The sequence below is a fragment of the Chinchilla lanigera genome, unplaced genomic scaffold (assembly GCF_000276665.1).
Source record: "Chinchilla lanigera isolate Chin_1 unplaced genomic scaffold, ChiLan1.0 scaffold00110, whole genome shotgun sequence".
NCBI lineage: Eukaryota > Metazoa > Chordata > Mammalia > Rodentia > Chinchillidae > Chinchilla > Chinchilla lanigera.
The window spans coordinates 4,362,831-4,377,799 of record NW_004955511.1 but is presented as its reverse complement, the minus strand read 5'-3'; the positions used below and the strand labels follow the sequence as shown (position 1 = coordinate 4,377,799).

General features: G+C 41.9%; 1 protein-coding gene across 1 annotated transcript in view; it reads right to left on the bottom strand.

Moving 5' to 3' along the window:
- Window positions 1–14,969, bottom strand: part of Oosp2 (oocyte secreted protein 2) — a 23,956-nt gene extending 8,987 nt beyond the window's left edge. Inside the window, exons 1-4 of the mRNA XM_005408274.2 lie at window positions 14,885–14,969; window positions 12,698–12,879; window positions 11,941–12,044; window positions 10,197–10,386 (exon numbers count right to left, since the gene is read on the bottom strand). Coding sequence (XP_005408331.2) covers window positions 10,197–10,386; window positions 11,941–12,044; window positions 12,698–12,879; window positions 14,885–14,969 — 561 coding nt within the window. The remainder of the gene's footprint in view (window positions 1–10,196; window positions 10,387–11,940; window positions 12,045–12,697; window positions 12,880–14,884) is intronic.

The window sequence follows — 14,969 nt, the reverse complement described above, 5'->3', positions numbered from 1 at the left end:
ATAAGAAGATGGTCCAAGTCTGTCCAGAGATCAAAGTGACTCTCCACAAACAGGCCATGAGGGAAGGATGATATAATTCATCCAATCCTGAACTCCGTTTTTTCATGCTCAGAGCCACTCACTTCTTCCTGAAGCACACTGCCCCTGGAGCTTCACCAGGTCTTTGCTGTTCTCCCACCAGACTGAACCTCAGTCCCCATGTCACACTTTCAGGGTGGCTTCTGTGGTCCTGGCCAAGTCTGAACTGATGGGTCTGACCCTCCTCAGCCACTGAGTTCCTGAGTTCTGAGAATCATCACAGCCCATTCTTATACCCTGCAGGCCCCCGCCTGAGCCCGGAACAATGCTGAGACACAACACACCCACCCCCCCTGCTAGGTCACAGCGCCCTTTGCTATAGCCACGTACACAGTCGTTCTCCCTCCCCCAACCTCACACCCCCCCTTCACCCTCCCCACCTAAGTCCATCACACGAACTCCCCCCATGAGATCCATAAAAGACCTAGCTCAAACAACTGGACTTGGTTCTCCTTTGGAGTTACTCCAGGAGGTCCCACTGGGAACCCCAGCATGAGGGCAGCTGTGTTCTTTGTTTACCTAACATGAACCGGGCACCCTTCTTCCACCCCTTAATTGCTCTGAGCCTTAATTTCCAGAACACTTGTCAACACCTCACTGTACATCACTGCCACTGCAGTACTGAGCTCAGCGCCCGCCATATGACTGACACTCAGCCAGCACACGTTTCCCAAGTAAATGTTGGGTGCAGCCTGATGTAGTCGTGCTTTATGGATGATACTGGGAAATACGTCTGCCAACACGGGACCCTCTCACACTGAGAAACTAGGGCAGCTGTGGAGGGAAAAAACCTAACTTCATCATTTAGTGTGATCCTTTTAGAATAGGGAGGATTTTCAAAATTCAGGTAACAAATTATGTTGTACAACATTTGGCCAGTTTAGCAGCACCATGATATAGCTCAGTGGTACAGCATACACCTGGTAAGTGCAAGGTTCTGAGTTCGATTCCTGGTACCAAAAAAAATTTGCTAATTTACTGTTAAAAATAAGTCAGAGCTCCAGATGTAAATCTGTACTTTCAGCACTAAGTAGGCTGAGACAGGGAGATTACAAGTTTGAGAGCAGGCTGAGAATCTCAGCAAGCCTTTTAAAAAGGGAGTGAGAGGTGGGAATTTAGCTCACTGCAAAAGCCCTAGGTTCAATCCCCAGTACCACAAAATAATAATAACGTGGTAATAATAATAACAATCAGAGAAACATGGATTCCCTCGGTGTTTACCAGTGAAGTTCACCCATCCACCTCCTCATACGTAGCAGAATTTGTTCTAAAAGATTTACTGCTAACTAAATCTGTTAACGGGTGCTATGGTTATGAGCCTTCCCATTTTAGAGGTGAGGAAGTTGAGGGTCAGAGTGGCTAAGTAACTTTCCGAGGGCCAGCAGTCAGCAGTCTAAGGAACTGGGGATAAGAACCTATTGATCCAGCTCTACGTGTCCCTGCATTATACTGCCCCTCTGAGCTTAGCTAGAAACTCACTCACCGCACCCTCCCCTCACTTTAAGAATGTCCAGACCATCCTCGTTGTCAGAGCCGCAGGCAGCCAAACTCGCTGCAGCCACTGGAACTCAGTCTACGTCAGGGTTCTGTGTGCGCATGTGCGCATGCGTGTATGTGTCTGTGTGTGTGTGTGTGTGTGTGTGTGTGTGTGTGTGTGTGTGTGTGTCTATGTTTTCCCAAAGGAATAGCGGTACTATTGTTTCTAAGTTGCATCAGGGCAGCAGAGTAACAGTCACACCCCAAGGAGGAGTCATCCTCACAGCTAAGTACGCCAGACCTCTTCCTAACCACCAAACAGAAAACTTTGCAGACATCCCAAGGGGGCCGTTGGCAGGCGCCCTTGACAAGAAAGGGCTTTCCCATGGGGAGAGACCCTGGAGGGTTTACCTTGGGCTTCAGGCTCTGGCAGAGCTCTTTCCAGCCAAGTCCGTCCTGTAGGAGACAGCCAGTGAGGATCACCACAGTGTCTGTTCAGGAAAACAGCAGCCTCTTCTGCCTCAGGCTTAACTGATCTTTCCCTTATGCAGCACCTCCGTGGTACCAATGAAGATATTCGGCTTTTTGCATGGAAGGTGTGCTACTCCCACGCGTATGTGAGGCCACACCATCCACTTCCCCAAGGCTTGGTGATAATTAGGAAACCAGTGTCAGGAGGAACCATCTTTAGGCTTGGAGACATTGCTTAACACATTATTGAAACAAGAAATGCAGCACAAGGTATGAGCAGGTCAGTAGGAAGGGGCAGTGGAGTGGAGGGAAAATAACGTTAGTAAAGTAGGAAAAGGAAAAGACGAAGCCAGACAGTAGACGGTGATCGCTACAGACAGCAAAAGTTCTATACGCCGCACATAGTGATCAGGTTCAATTCTCACAAGCTTACATGGATTACTCATTGACTACTAATCCTAAATGTCATTTGAATGCATTAAACGATGCTTTTGTACAAGTCACCATACAACATGCTTCACATGTGTGAACCCCTTGCATTCCCACAATACTGCAAGACTTACGAGCCACTATGGGTATGGGAGATAACTAAAGCATACAAATGCTAACCAGGTTTCTGACATTCAGCCAGTTGCCTTTGTCTATTTTCTGCTGCTTTACCAGAGAGGCATGGACTGGCTAATGTATAAGTAATAGAAGCATTTTAATTACTTTCTCATTGGGGCTGGGGATTTAGCTCAGTGGCACAGCACCTGCCTGGCAAGTGCAAGGTCGTGAGTTCAGTTCCCAGTACCGGAAATGCCCCCCGCCAAAAAATTACTTTCTCATCACTGAGATTCAATACCCAAAGCCAAAAACTCTGAGGAAAAGAGATTTATTTTGGCTCACTGTCTGTAGAGGTTTCAGCCCATAGTCAGCTGGCTCCAAGGTCAAGGAGTGCCGCAGAGGGGCCTGGAAAAAGGGTGTGCTAGAGGAGAAACAGTTCATGGCAGGGCAGCAGGAAGCAGAGGAAAAGATCAAGGCAGGAGGGAAGGACAGAGATCCTTCCAGCCACGATCCCTGTGACCCACCCTTCTTCAGCCAGGCTTTACCTCCTAAAGCACATTTAGCTATAAACTCCAAAAGCCCCACCCTGGAGCACACAAGGCTTTAAAAGGACAGCTAGGTCAAAATCGTAATTTTCGGCCCCAGCCCTCAAAGATGCATGTGCATCTCTTTACATAAAATGCATTTGGTCCTTTTTTAAAGAGTTACCAAAGTCCTAACAGTTCCAGCGCTGCTGAAAAGCACAAATCCAAAGTCTCTTCTGAGATTTAAGACAAACTCTTACCTTTGAGCCGCTGTGAAAATGAAAAGAAAGTTAAACATCAATGACATACAAATACACAAAGTAGACATTCTCATTCCAAAAAGGAGAAATGGGATAGGTAGGACTGGGAGCAAAGCAAGACCAAAAGCCAGCAGGGCAAACATCCTACAGCTCCACATCCAGCACCCAGGACAAGTTGTGGTGAGATATGAACCCCAAAGTGATCGGGTGGCTTGGCCTCTGTGGCGTTGCTGGTGGTTGTAGCTCCCATGGTTTCTCTCATGGTCCTGCTTTGCTTATGCCGTGCAGCTTTCCTCAGATGATCCCCGTTCCCGGTTTCCCCAGCTTCCTGAGTTCTCCACTGCACTTTCAGCTTGACACTCACTGTGTCACACACAGCCCTCTTGACACACTGCCTAACCTCTCCAGCCTTCTTCTGAAATGCAGGTGGGAGCTGCTGTGACCCCACAACACTTGCATTCTACATGTCTAAACTAGCACCATGTGGATGACACCAAGGCTGCAAAACTAGCACCGTGTGGATGGCACCAAGGTCTGCCACCAGCTAGAGCAATAGCTGAGCCCTTTTGCATCCAGCTAAATTGAAACTATATTCATCAGAAGTCTTTGTTATGAAGAGTTGTAGTATTGGTCAAATAAGAAATTTGCATGAGATTTCGGAGGGGAGAATCAGATCGTAGCCATGGGCGCTAAAGCTTACTTTAGGGTATGGATTGCACACACTGCTACTGGCCCATCAGCTCCCCTTGCAGCACAGGGGCTGTTGCTGGTCCTACACCTTGTGCTTTCATTGGATCACCTCCTTCAGCATCTCTGGGTCTTGGACCAGGTGCTTGTGAAACTCCATGGGGATGGGTGCAGGTCACCCATGTGGTCAAGGATGAAAATGATGAGACAACTATGTGGTCCCATTTTGTCCCTATCCTTCCAAGCCTTAATTACAGGCTTTGTGTATAGTGAAACAAATATCTAATATAAAATTTACCATCTTAACTATCTTTAGAGTGTACTTTTTTTTCACGCTGCCAACAGTTATGACCTGTATCAACATGAGGCACACCACCAGTTCCAAAAGCAACAGACATTTGCAGAATTATTTCCCAATTCACAAAATTTATTATCATTTTTATAGAGCTCTTCTCTATATCACTCAGCCTGGTTCTACTTCCCTGTTTTAACCTTAACTGTTAACAACAGATGAGAAATATATCATTTTTCTTTCGGTTCTTGTTTCTCTCTTAGCTTTTTGAAGTTTCCTTCCTGTGAGTCATTGGTACTTATCTCACTAGAATAACAGCCGCTTCACAGGAATTAATTCTCAATTCTTATATATCTTTTTAATCTTCTCTAAAACAGAATTGACAGTAAGGAATTCTAGTGTTTTTAGATAATGCCAAATCCCACTTGCAGATAGTTCAGAATCATTCCTTATAGAGAAGGAAGACTTCTAAATATTATGAATTTTAATTCTATTTCATGCAACCTTCTGAATACAGTTATATGATCTTTTAATATTCTGACTAATATTTTCAAAGAGTAGGAGTAATGCAAGGTCTATAATTGAAATGATTAGTTTTTTATTATTTTAAAGAGAAAAGAACAAAAACAAAAACTATAAAAACTATACAGGATTTCAAAACAAGATGATAGGAAATCAACAATGGTTGTTATATTAGTTATTGTTATCTTCAAAATAGTTGCTCACATTACCAGACATAGGTACAAAGATTGATCAAACAATTAAATATCAACTGTTCCTTTCAATTAATTGATAGAAAAAAAATGTTCTTTTTGTTCTTTTGGGTTTTTTTTTTCTCCCAGTACCAGGAATCGAACGCACGACCTTGAGCTTGCCAGGCAGGCACTGTGCCACTGAACTAAATCCCCAGCCCCCTTAATTGGTAGAAATTAGTAGTACAATTATCTTAGCTATCTTGTCTGTGTATATATATATATATCCCTTCCTTTCTTTCTCTTCTCCTTTCCCTCATCTCAGTCACTCTCTCCTATTGAGCAGTTTTCCCCTTTCACAATACCTATGTACCCTTCAGTTTTATTTACTCTTGCAGGTTCTTACACTAGAGAGACAATATGGTGTTTACACATGCTGTTATTTTGTTTTCTATGATGTGGCCCCTTTGCTAGCCCTACATCTTGCCAAGTCCATATCTGGACTAGAAGTAGAAGGGAATGTCTATGTACAGCCCAGCTAGTTCTGACTGAACATGTATCTACTGACATAATAGGGTGGATGAGGCTCTGCAGTCACTTGCCATGGGTGCAACATCTTTCCCATGTAAAGTGTATCCACACCTAACATGCAGATGCTTCTCCAGGAGGAAGTCCATGGCTGCCAGCCCCTCCTGCATTTCAGAGTCTCTGTGGCTCATCAGAACAGGTTCCGTGGGACTAGGTTCTGAGCAGAGACTGACTCTGACTTGGATTTTTGCAGCAGACTTGACTGAACAAAAGGTCCTTGCGTTTGTTCCTGATATGGAGTCATTGTATACAATGCTTCAGTCTTTAATCCACAGTACTCTTCAAAGGAGCCTGGCCCTTCTCCTATAAAAACTGGAGGTTTCCCATCACCTGGTTTCCTGCTCACACCTAGACTGGGCATGACGCCTGTTGTCTCTAGCTCAGGAGGTTGCCAACCTGAACTCGTCCTCCAAGATCTCAGGTCCTCCTCTGTGTACTATCCTTCTTGTACTATCCTTGCTGCTCTTTGACCCTTGATTCTTCCATCTTCTTTCCATCCCAAGCCCTGTTGCCCTTCTCAACACTTTAAGAGTGTATATTTCACAGAACAATCATAACTTTCTAATAAAGCTTCATATATAAGCTAGATAAGTACCAGTCCAAAAGTCTGACATCAATGCATTTGGATTCATTTGGGCTGGAGATAATTGTGCCCTCTCGTCAGTCAGGATGGCCTGACTATTATGTCAGGTTAACTGAAGTCTACTTGATACATTATAAACTTCTTCCTGTTTAGATGTATGGCCTATGATCAATTTGGAGATTCCTCAGTAAACTAGGACTAGAGGTCCCATTCAACCCAGCTATTTTCCTTCTGGGTGTTTTCCCAGAAGAACTGAAAACATCACATCACAGCAATATATGTGCACCCATGCTTATAGCAGCACAATTTGCAATAGCTAAATCATGGAAGCAACGTGTAATACTACGTTGTAGTATTTTTATATAATGGAATATTACTCAGCTACAAAGAAAGATAAACTCGAGGCTTTTATAGGTAAATAGACACAACTACAGACCATACTCATAAGTGAAATAAATCAGACCTGCATGTGTAAACACCACATTGTCTCGCTAGTGTAAGAACCTGAAAGGGTGAATAAAATAAAGATATTGTATGATAGATATTGTGAAAGTTAAGGAAACTGTTCAAAAGGAAAAAACAACTGGGATGAGGGAAAAGAGAAAAGAGAGAAGGGGAAATTTATGTATATGTGTATACACAGGATAGCTAACATAATTGTAGTACTGACTTCTATCACTTTATTGAAAGGAACAGTTAATGTTTAATTATTTGATCAATCTTACATGTCTCTATTTGTTTACTTGAATAACCAATTTGAAGATATATGTATGTAATACAACAACCATTGTTAATTTCCTATCACCTTGTCTGAGACTTTGTATTGCTTGTATTATTTTTGTGTCATTTTGTAAATGTATGTGTGTTTTTTTTTTAAGTTTTTTTTTTAAGTTTTAAGTTTTTCTTTGGTACCGGGAACTGAACTCACGACCTTGCACTTGCCAGGCAGGCGCTTTTGCCGCTGAGCTAAATCCCCAGCCCCCTGTGTGTTTGTTAATATGTTTTCATTCTTTTATCTTTAAAATAAAAAAATAGATGTATGGCCTATGAATTCTGACATATGTGTGTGTGCATGTGTGCATGTGTGTATGTGTGTAAAATCACTACCATAATCTGAAACAGTCACTTGTTCACTGATTGTTGGCATGCTGAACTTTTTTCTTTTACAATTGATCTGTATCATTATCACTACACCCCAATTCTGAATAAAAAAATTCCTACTCTCACTTCCTTCCTCTCCACTTCTCAATGAAAATGGAAACATGTATTCAAGAAAATAAATTAGCCTTTAACAAATGAACTAGTCAACACTAACTTTCTGATGAGTTTTAACTGTACCTAGCCCAGCTTTGCCTTCTCCAAAACTGGAGACAAAGCATATGGGTTTTTATGTAAAACATATTGTGCTTTGTAAATATTCTTTGTGAATTCATCTGTCAACCACTTGCATAGAATGGAACAGATTTGTCTCTAGATATCCCTCCAAAGCCTCACACAGTCATGGAGGGCAGGCTTTTTGGAGGCAGCTGAATCTAGAGTTTGTGACTGATTCATAGTGCAATGCTGGGGTCAAGGACGCTGAGATGAAGGCAGGGAGATTGATGAATAAGTACACTGATTGGGTTGGCACCTCCCTAATCCCAGCAGTCCAGGTAAGAAAAAAGGGGGAGAAGGAGGCTTCCTTTCATCTTTTGCTCTTGTTGCTTGTGCTGTCTTCTGCTACCATGAACTGTTGTCCCTCTAGAGACAAATCTGTTTCATTCTCTAGAGACAAATCTAGAGACAAATCTGTTTCATTCTATGTAAGTGGTTGACAGAACTGTTGGCCATGTGCCACCCTGCCTTGGAGCCGGCTGATATGGACTGAAACATCTGCAACCTGTGGGCTAAAGAAGGCTTTCCTCCCTTAACGTGTGGAGGGGTGGGTATTTTGTCTCAGCAACAAGAGAAAAGTAACTAAAACAAAAGTTATACCCAAAATGTACACAAAAGGTGATATTGCCATAGACTCTCATTGGGCCACCAGCCAAGAGCATCCAAAGCTGAGAAACCACTAATAGCAGTGATTTTCTAGAGACTGAAATTCAGTGAATTAAAATGATTGGCAGCAGTGGGGTTACAGTCACTCACGTATAAGAAGAGGGCACAAGACTGATCCAGATTGCAGTCTTGCATTCTTATGTCTGGGGGGCTGAGCTACTTTGGTGAAGATAACAGCATGTAGTGTAGCAACCACTGTTAATTCTTACCATTTTGTTTTGAGGTCGTGTATCGTTTTTGTGTTGTTTTTTGTTTTTGTCTTCATTGCTGTTGTTTTGTTTTGTTTTTCGCTTTAAAATAATTTTTTTAAAAAAAAAAAAAAGAAGAAGAAGAAAGCACTGATTGTAGAGCCAGTTAGCTCAATTCTGAATCTTGACACCACACAACCAGCTAAATAACTTAGAGAAATAACTTGTTTAACCCTTGCATTCTTATTAGGAGAGCAATATATAAATGCTGCTGTGAGCTGTTGTCTTAGTTTCTTTTCTCTCATTGCTGAGGCAAAGTACCCAATACGCAAAGTTAAAGGAGGACAGCTTTATTTAGCTCGCACTTTGTAGAGATTTCAGTCCATAATCAGCTGGCTCCCAGGCAGGGGAGAGGGGAATGGCAAAGGGGAATCAATTCACAGTGACAGAAGACAACAAAAGGAAAAAACAGAGAGACAAGAGACATGCCTCTTTCTGTCCCTCATGTTGTATCCAGTCTATTAGGATTAGGGTGGTGCCAGTCCAGTCAGAGTACTGATCCAGTAATCACCCACCCTTAATCTCAGCACCTTTAATTCTAGCACTGAACCATGAATCACAACCACACACTCTAGATTTGGTCACCTCCAAAAAGCCCCATCTAAAACTGCATGAGGATTTGGGGGGAACATCTAGACACCACCCCTGACAGTTGCTAAGAGAACTACACTGTTATAATGTACTTGTACAGCTGTCTGACACTCATTAAGCCCCACAGAAATTTTACCTCTCAGTTGTCTGTTAACTAACAAAGATAGAAGTCCATGGTGTCTATGTCAAATTCTTCATTTGACAAGTAAACAATCCCAGGCATTGTGGTACTGAAAATGGTAATGGAACTTCAATTTTTTGAAACACTTTAATAAAAAATATTAACCTGGCAAAAATCCTTCCCCAAGAGAATACAGCATCCAAAAGGTATGTATGATAAAGCAACTGAATAGCCAGTGGCATAGTTCAATTCTCACACTTGATGTGAGAAATCTCTCAAAATCACAAGTGAGTTTTGGTGTCTTACATGGGTAGGCTCTGTGTTTGGGGAAAATCAAACAAACAAAAATAGCACAGAATAGCTAGTGACAAATGACCATCTAATGACTTGCTGCTAATTGGCAGCATGATTGCATGAATGCGCAGAATACTTTCAAGGGTGGAGAAATCAGACTGGGGGAAAAGGAAAATCTGACACCAAATTTCAGTTAAGAAAGGATTGCTTGAAGTGTAGAGTATGACTTGAAAGTCCTTCTGGAATAATTACCCAACTACAGTATCATATGTTGAATTATTTTCAGGATTAAACTTCACAGATGGATTAGGAAGGCTCACACTAAGCTATGGGCACACCCAATATTTTTCTTTCCCATGAGTTAGTATGGTAAATTTTACACTATGCTTGAAGTTTGGAGTCAGACATATATACATGCTCATCAGTATTCTTTATTACTGAAAAATATTTTAAACGTATTTCTTGGAAGTTTATATCATTTATATCAAATCCCTGTCACTGAAGACATTTTACGGAACCTACCACACAAAACAGAGAAATTTGAGTGGGTATTACAAATTACTGCATAGTTAACATTAAATTAATAAGCCATATCCTTTGAATAAAATTATCTAAAAATACAACTTCACTAATCAGGCCTTTCCTGAACTAGAATTTTAAGGAATAATATACCTAAAAAGAAGTTTATACCAGCTATATTTCTACCTGAAAAATTGTTTTCCAACATTGATCACCCGAGTGACCAGTCTTCGTTTTTCCATTCAACGGGGGCCACATCTGACCAGAATTTAATAACCCTAACTCTTCTGGTGTTGTCTGAAAGTCAGACATAAAAGGAGTGGGCTCCAATTTCACGTCATCCTCAGCAGAAACTGGAGTAATCCACACTGATTTCCTAAAGAAAAGAGAAACAGAAAGTAAATAAGGTTGGTATACTCGATACAAAGTTTTTCTGAATCTAAACTTGGGGGCAAGTTGTTTTAAATATTCCTTCAATTGGCAGATCGCTTTCAATGTGGTAATTTCAGAGTACAGCACAGGGCCTGCACACCAGACCTTCACACCAGGTAGCAATGGGATCTTGGTACAAGATTAAGGCAGATATGCTTAGGGAAAATTTAGTTCCATATCATCTCCCCATGGTTAGAATGGCAAGTAGAAGGATGAGTGCTCCTAGATGACTTGTAATGCTTACATTAGTACAGGACCAAAGTACTTGGCCAAATGGACCCTAAGACCAGTAAGCAAAAGCCATCAAGAGCTTAACTGACTAAAGTATTGGAACAAACACTCGGTGTGTGAAAGTATACGTTTGTGTGTGTGCATGTTCATGTTTAATCTTAAAATTCATACAACAAAGACCTAATTATATGGTGCTGTGTGGCTAGCATTCATTTGTTTTTAAGGAGGGTGAACTTCGCACAACATAGCAGGTACCATCTCTGTATGTACACGATGTGCGATGGGTAGAAACAAGGCTTGGCTTCTATTTGGGAAACTTCCCAGGCTTGCTACATCCCTCAGCCTGGTTTTGCTTTCTAAAATCAAGTTAAAGGAAAGATCAAAAGTATAAGCAGTATGGCTATGTACAAGGGCACTGAACTACACAGTTAAAAGATGGTTAAGGTGGTAAATATTATCTTCTGTATCTTTTACCACAATAAAAAGTTGCCTCCCATAAAAGTGCTCTAGTCACATTAAAAGATGCTGCACATTTGCTCTGAGCTCTAAATACTTATTTTGATGTCAATTATTTTCACATATTAAACAAGGCTTTCATTTTTCTTGTGGTTTCGGGTAGTTTCCAAGATTTGTAGCTCAGCTTTACAACACAGTGTAAATCTTTCAGTGACAGCAAACGTGTATCAGGATAACAATGCACTTAGTCTCAGTTTGTGTGGGCTCCTTTGTGGGTTCAGTGTCTGAGTTTCACAGATTGTAAGCAGAGGTACTGAGTGATCCAGTTGACATCCCGTTCCTTCCACACATCCCCATCTGTCAGTGGTACAAAATGAGGACTGGTTTTCCATTAACTCTTGGGCGCCTGACTGTTCTAACATGAAACTAAAACACAAAATGTATCAGAAGAGTATTATGAAGGTGGAAACATTAAATACAGTGTGGATGCTGAGTGCCCCACTTACTGAAGGTTCGTGACTTCTTCTTGTAGTTGAGTTACTTAAAACAACCTAGTTACACCAGACTGTTTGTAAGGATATTTCCAAGTCTATGTTTTGGTTTTAAAGTAAATATTATATTGAAAAAATTAAATTAAAAACCAATAGGGTATCCACTGAAATGGTTTTGTGAATATTTTTATAAGTTTGGGACTTGTTTGAGTTATGTTTATGGGTGTGTTATAGTCTCAAAAATCTATGCTTCTCTAAAACTTAATGCTAAAAAAGGGTGGATCAAAGGTATTTCAAAGGAGTTACTTTGCAGGACTCACGTAGTGGTAAAGCATAACAAAGGGATCATCTCAGGGTCACCGTGACCATCCCTCGGGGTATAGTGCAGCTCTGTTTGAATAAGAAGAGTGTTTTCGAGGATCACCTAAGAGAGCAGACAGTTGAACAGGAGAGGTTTCTAATAACAAAGAAAGCGTGCACACATGCAGATACTAAGTAGAAAACACTTGAGATCTCAGATGTGGCTACCATCCCTCCTGGATACACACAAAGGCCAAGGGCAATAATTAGTTATTGGTACAAACAATTAGTATGGTATAAATATAAATTGTTTAAATTTAGTAGTCTACAAAAAGATAATATCCCAGAACAAAAACAGTTTAATCTTTTTCCTGAACCAAAGAGCCAACAGAGGTTTTATTCTTATGAAAGCCATCTCCCCATATAACACATATCCTCAGGGAGCATGGGTACATTTCAGACAACTTCACATTAATGACCTTGTACATAAGAGCATTGGATGAATTTTAAAACTGTCTCCTAAGCTTCAGCGACATTAAGTAGTGGTGCCTAAAGAGCATTTATAATCAGTTCTCTAATCAGTCTGTAAATCAGTGCTGCAGGGTCCCATGCACTCATCAGTCATGGTCCAGTTCTGGTGAAGAACTCCATTCTCATCTACCCATCAGTCACTAAAACGAGGAGCAAAGCCAGACTTTGCAAAAAGCACAATAACTTCAACACTAGACACAAAGGTGTGACACACTTAGCATCTCTACAAATAATCGCCATGCTCACCTGGGTCCTGATGCCACAGGCACTAACAAGGTACACAAAACGATACACATACGTTTGGATCTCAGTCACAGGGCAGCCCAGGCCCAGAACCAGCTCATCTGGGAACATGTACGGGTTGCCTTTGCAGTATCTGTGTGGGCTGACGGACACCATCACCCAGTCTTGAGAACACTCTATCTTCACTGTAAAAAAAAAAAATTTGAGAAAGTGTCAGATGTCATCTATTTCAAGGACAAGTTCAAAAACATTTATCTCTGCCCTCTGCAATAAGGAAGGGCCATTTCCCTCCTTCTGGCAAGGGCAAGTATGGCTTAAAAAGTAGCCTACAGTGGGTTTTCAGGTTATCACTATTTTCCCAAAATATTTGCTTAATGATGCATCCAAATGCATAGATTTCAGGTATTTCACAGAGGCTGGAGGAGGATCAACATGCAAGGATTAAAAAGATCATATGACCCCTACTTCCTCTGAAAGAAATTAGTTTCCATGGAACATGCTATATCTAGAATTAACCATAAAGGAAGAAGTTATGCTGCATCAGGGGAAGCACATTCCCAGGATACTTTTGGGAAAGGGAGAGGGAGAAAGGGTAAGGCAGAATGGTGGATTTCATACCTAGAGCAGCAATAACTGCAAACAATCTCAGCTAAAGAGAAAACTTGCTACCTAGGGTAGAAGCCCTGCGAACATCTTGTGCCCAAACTCATTCCTTCCTGTACATTGAAATCTTCGGGAAGCCAGGAACAATCATTTCCAATGGATTCATTTGAGGCAGCTGAGTCCTCCAGACATGAAAACGATGTATGATTAGAGACAGACTGGCCACAGAGCCCCCAAACAATATTGGAGCCTGAAAGCCCTTGGCCTTCACAGATAAACGATCATCAAAATAAGAACAAGCAAGGTTGGGGAAAGGGAGCGTGGGAGCGGTCAGGTGTTCTACATCAGTGACCGCAACCTCCAAATCACTTCTCTTCACGTGTTTAAAATATGATTCTGTATCACCTAAACAAAATACTCAAGGAAATCTTTCCTAGAGACAGAAGTTCTAGTGACTGGGATTAAAGATGGGTTCAGAAGGAAACTTGGGTGAGAACTCAGGAAGCCCACACTCTTGACCTCACTGCTGCTGTCTACGCCAGCACTGAAGTTTCAGCATGGCATTCTGCAATGGCAAATCTCTCTCAAAACACAAAGGAGTTACTGGAGAGAAAGCCTGAGGGACCCGCACTGCTTTTGGATACATCCACTGAGGCAGAACCATCGGAGGACCAGGCGTTGTGAAACAGAGCCCAGGCCTGAACACCCTCGTCACCTTGTCCGGGCAGCTGGAACGCACCAACGCTTGCCTTCCCCTACAGGTGCTCCAAATCGCAGTAATGAGCTGCTTCACAGTCAGCTACACCGATCTAGGCATTCTGAAGGCCTCAGCTTAGATAAGGTGGGAAGAAGCCAGTAGCAACAAGATCCAGTCCTTGCTCACGAAGAGCTTTATGTCGAGTGGATGAATGAGAAATTCATACATCAGTTCCAAGAAAAGACCCCACTTCAAACAATAAAACAGACAAGCCTACTTTGAGGTAAACAAGCAAACAAATTTAAAAACAGTAAAAAAAAAAAAGTAATACTGAAAAATTCCTGTTAATAGGTGACATTTGGTCAGGTTTTAAGGCTGGGAAGCATTTGGATTCCAGGAAATACAGAAAAGACCCATTAGAATCAACCTGCAGATGGCGGATTGATTTAGCTTTTGCCTACTGGCTTTGCAGACCGCTGATGGACTCCACAAGGATGAAAGGCAGAGCAACATCAAGAATGGAAATAAAAAGAGACCGGGAGCAAGAGTTCCAGTTAAGATCAAACCGAGTTTCTCACAGTGCCATCAAGTACCAGTGACCGGCAGTGGGCTGGCAAAGGCAAACTCAGAGCCAGGACTTCCTGCAAATGAGGATCAAGATAAAGACCAAATCAAGCAAGAGGGAGAGAAGGAGGAAAAAGAGGGCCAGAAACACCCTGGGAACTCAGGCAAAAAGTGACCTCCGTGTGTTGACACAAGTCCACTCGACCTGAAGTTATCTCTCTTCCTGCAAACTAAAGTAAGATCACATCTCTTAAGGGAGGTGGCACCAGGGTGGAAAGGAATCATTCTGAACACCCTCAGGGCACATTGTCTGGGTGGTCATTTACCATCCACGTTGCCAAGAGAGTCGGCACAAGGCCAAGTGAAGACAGGGAGGAGAATCGAGACCGCTAAGGCCAAGGAGAACTTCAT